This window comes from Phytophthora parasitica (assembly GCF_000247585.1).
Source record: "Phytophthora parasitica INRA-310 unplaced genomic scaffold supercont2.8, whole genome shotgun sequence".
NCBI classification, from domain to species: Eukaryota; Oomycota; class Peronosporomycetes; order Peronosporales; family Peronosporaceae; genus Phytophthora; species Phytophthora nicotianae.
Window position 1 is genome coordinate 217,353 of NW_008648994.1, and position 2,955 is coordinate 220,307.

At 46.8% G+C, this 2,955-nt stretch overlaps 2 protein-coding genes across 2 annotated transcripts; both read left to right on the forward strand.

Annotated features, from left to right (window-relative positions):
* Positions 1 to 993: 993 nt before the first annotated feature.
* PPTG_05704 (hypothetical protein) lies at positions 994 to 2,415 on the forward strand (the record flags this gene model as incomplete). Its single annotated transcript, XM_008899417.1, has 1 exon — positions 994 to 2,415. One exon carries the CDS (start codon positions 994 to 996, stop codon positions 2,413 to 2,415), a length of 1,422 nt encoding a protein of 473 aa, XP_008897665.1.
* Positions 2,416 to 2,468: 53 nt separating this feature from the next.
* PPTG_21733 (hypothetical protein) lies at positions 2,469 to 2,790 on the forward strand. The gene has a single exon (XM_008899917.1). It carries the CDS (start codon positions 2,649 to 2,651, stop codon positions 2,778 to 2,780), a length of 132 nt encoding a protein of 43 aa, XP_008898165.1. The 5' UTR covers positions 2,469 to 2,648; the 3' UTR covers positions 2,781 to 2,790.
* Positions 2,791 to 2,955: the final 165 nt, after the last annotated feature.

Below are 2,955 nucleotides of genomic sequence, written 5' to 3' on the forward strand. Positions count from 1 at the left end.
TGGAAGTCGGTTACCCACACCCGTCCGTGGTTACGGACAAATCTTACACGAACGGGTACGGTTAACCAGTTGCGACCTCTACTTTTGACTTGCTTGTGGCTGCAAGCAAGTCACAAATCTGCACTTTCTATGGAGTTTGCTTATGCTGGCGGACCGCCACTGGCGGTAACATTGTTCATCGGTGATCGGTTCCGACCATCTGGGTAAGCTCATCGTAAGCCTCGGGGGTTTTCGAGATTACGCCAAAGTGAGAAAAAGGATTTTACAGTGGATGCTTCACCCAATGCAAAGACAAGTTGCTCGCTAAAAAATATATATCGCTAAAATATCGCTCTATTCTGGATACTGATTGACTTCGGGTTATTGCTTTCTTTAACAATAAGCCATTTTATAAAAATCTCTTGCATTTTCTATTTGAAGGTGCAGCGTTGTCAATCACTGAGTTGTGGTAAAGTGAAAGCTTCTTCAGTTTGTGTGGACAGTAGTAGTACGAAGGCTGACACAGGTTTGTTGTTCGCATAACATGCAGTATATTTTCATTTCTAATCCATCCAAGCTGATTGCACTCGGAGGAAGCATTGTTCCTAACTACGGTAAGGACAAAACATCTTTAATATGTTTTTAGTAATATTGTTCCCAAACCACTTTCAAGAAAAGTAGCCGACCAGCCTAGTAAAAGGTGTAGAGTAAAGCCTTCCTACCAGCTATGACTGATGGACAGAAGCGGGAAAGGACCATGTCCTCCACTGCGCGCGTCCACGCTAGACTCCTGCGACGCATCATATTCAAAGTACGATTTGGATCTAAATGTGTAAGTCTCTCCTGGCCTCATAACAGAGACTAATACTTTTGGACAATGGAAAAGTTTCACAATGTAGCTAACTGCAGTATTATGATTTTGGAAAGCGTGGTTAATGCGACAAGCATCGATTACTGGACCAGAACAGTTCGTAACTTAACAGTAATCACCAATACTAAGTCCGTATCCGACAGATGGAGCAGCCACAGTTCCGAATTGGACGAGTTCGGCGCAAAAGCACTTCCGGCCGAAGAGGAATGCTGAGTGACGCAAACCACTCTGTCGTGAACATGCAGGATATCCACACTCACCTTAGCGTTTGTGAGATTCCAGATACAGGAACGTCGATACCAACTACCAAACCTGAGGACCAGACATTCCTAGGACATACACATCTCAGCGCAGAATCGTCGACCAACCAAGCCCCTGTCGTTATAACAGGACCAGCGAATGGTGCGCATACCAAAGTTGTTTTTCTCGATGGTGTTCGCGGTCTCGCAGCCATTCTGGTTGTGATCCAGCACTCACACGAGTATCCCACCCAAGGTTTGCACCTCGGGTCAGTGGCTGTGGACGCATTTTTTGTGCTATCATCATTCTTGTTGACCTGGCTCTTCCTGAAGAAGAGCATGAAAATGATCGAGCAACAAGCGGGAATTCGGTTGTGGACAATCGCGCTACTGGATTATTTTCAGAAACGATTCTTTCGAGTGTACCCGCTGTTTGCCGTGACGGCGATCAGTCTCTATTTCATGCCATTATATGCCCAGCATCGCTATTTTCATGTGAAGAAGCCCGAAGACTACGATCTGGGCAAGGTACTCATGTTCTATTCTGGTTTTCGTGTCCATGTATTTTGGACATTGCCGCTTGAAATTGGATACTACTTCGTGATTCCAATGTTTGTATTAGCAGCGCTGGGTATGCGCCGTCTCTGGTGGGTTGGAGCTGTTCCGTTGCTCGTGTGGATTATGCACGAAGGCTTCTACACGTACCGAATCGATCATATGCCCCTCGCTCCTCACCTTCACACATTTTTGGCGGGCTCATTGGGAGCTGTAGTGTTCGTGAAGGCGGATATGTGGATCAAAGAAACGAGATTTAAGCTTCGCTGGTGGCACAAAATCGTCCTCCGTGTAGTTGAAGGTTTGTCCATTGCTCTATTGTTGAGCGTCTCTTTCCAAGGATTATTCTTCGACTGGATTCACCAGAATCCTGTGCCCGCTGCCCCGGGTTTTGCCTTTGTTAGCGTGCAGATGACGGCAGTGTTCGTGATTGAAATGATCTGTCCGTCTTGCATATCGACGATGTTTGAGTGGAGTGTGTTGCGTTACTGGGGAAAAATAAGCTTCTCGGTCTACTTGCTGCACTCTTTCGTCGTTTACCACCCTGCGATCAAACACCAGAAGAAGTATTTCAACCGATTCTTCGCACGATTCGGTTTGATTCTTCTACTAGCGACGGTAACCTATCACCTCATCGAGTATCCGTCGCAGCTGCTGGCTCAACGAATCTCTCGTTTTCTCACTGCTCGAGGCAGAGAGGGGTGGAGGAGGTTTACGTGCATGGAACATGTTAACTTGAGAAAGGAAGACGTTCCTTCGGAGGAGAAATAGTATTCGTTTGTGTGATGAAATGGTATCATTTTTCTATCTAAAAATGCGTACGACGTAAGTAAACTCGCTGTGATCTCAACAAGATGAAGATTGTTGCCAGACTGACCTCCATCGCCTCCACCGCCGTCTCCACGCCCACTCCAGGCTGAGGAATTTGCCAACCGATTCGACGTCTATCAGGTGAAAGCGATTCCACTTGTCCTGATATTTCCCCTCTTGTGGCGAACCCTGTGATGGGCGAGAATGAAGCCATGTACACGAACGAGTACATGATTAGCGCGGCCACGTGTAAGGGCAAAAGAAAAACTGGTGACATGCTAGAGGAGTACAAGTGTCTACGGCAAGTCGTTCGGTGCCTCGCGTGATGATGACGGTGTTGTGAATGAATCCGCTGACAGGAAGAGCGATAGATCGAGTGCCGTCGTTCAAGGAGCGATGTCAACCATCGTGCGATGGCTCTGCTGGGGTAAGAATACAAGAAACATTCGTGGAAGGACATTAATAACCAGTATGACGACAATTCTGATGCCTAGTCTGCTA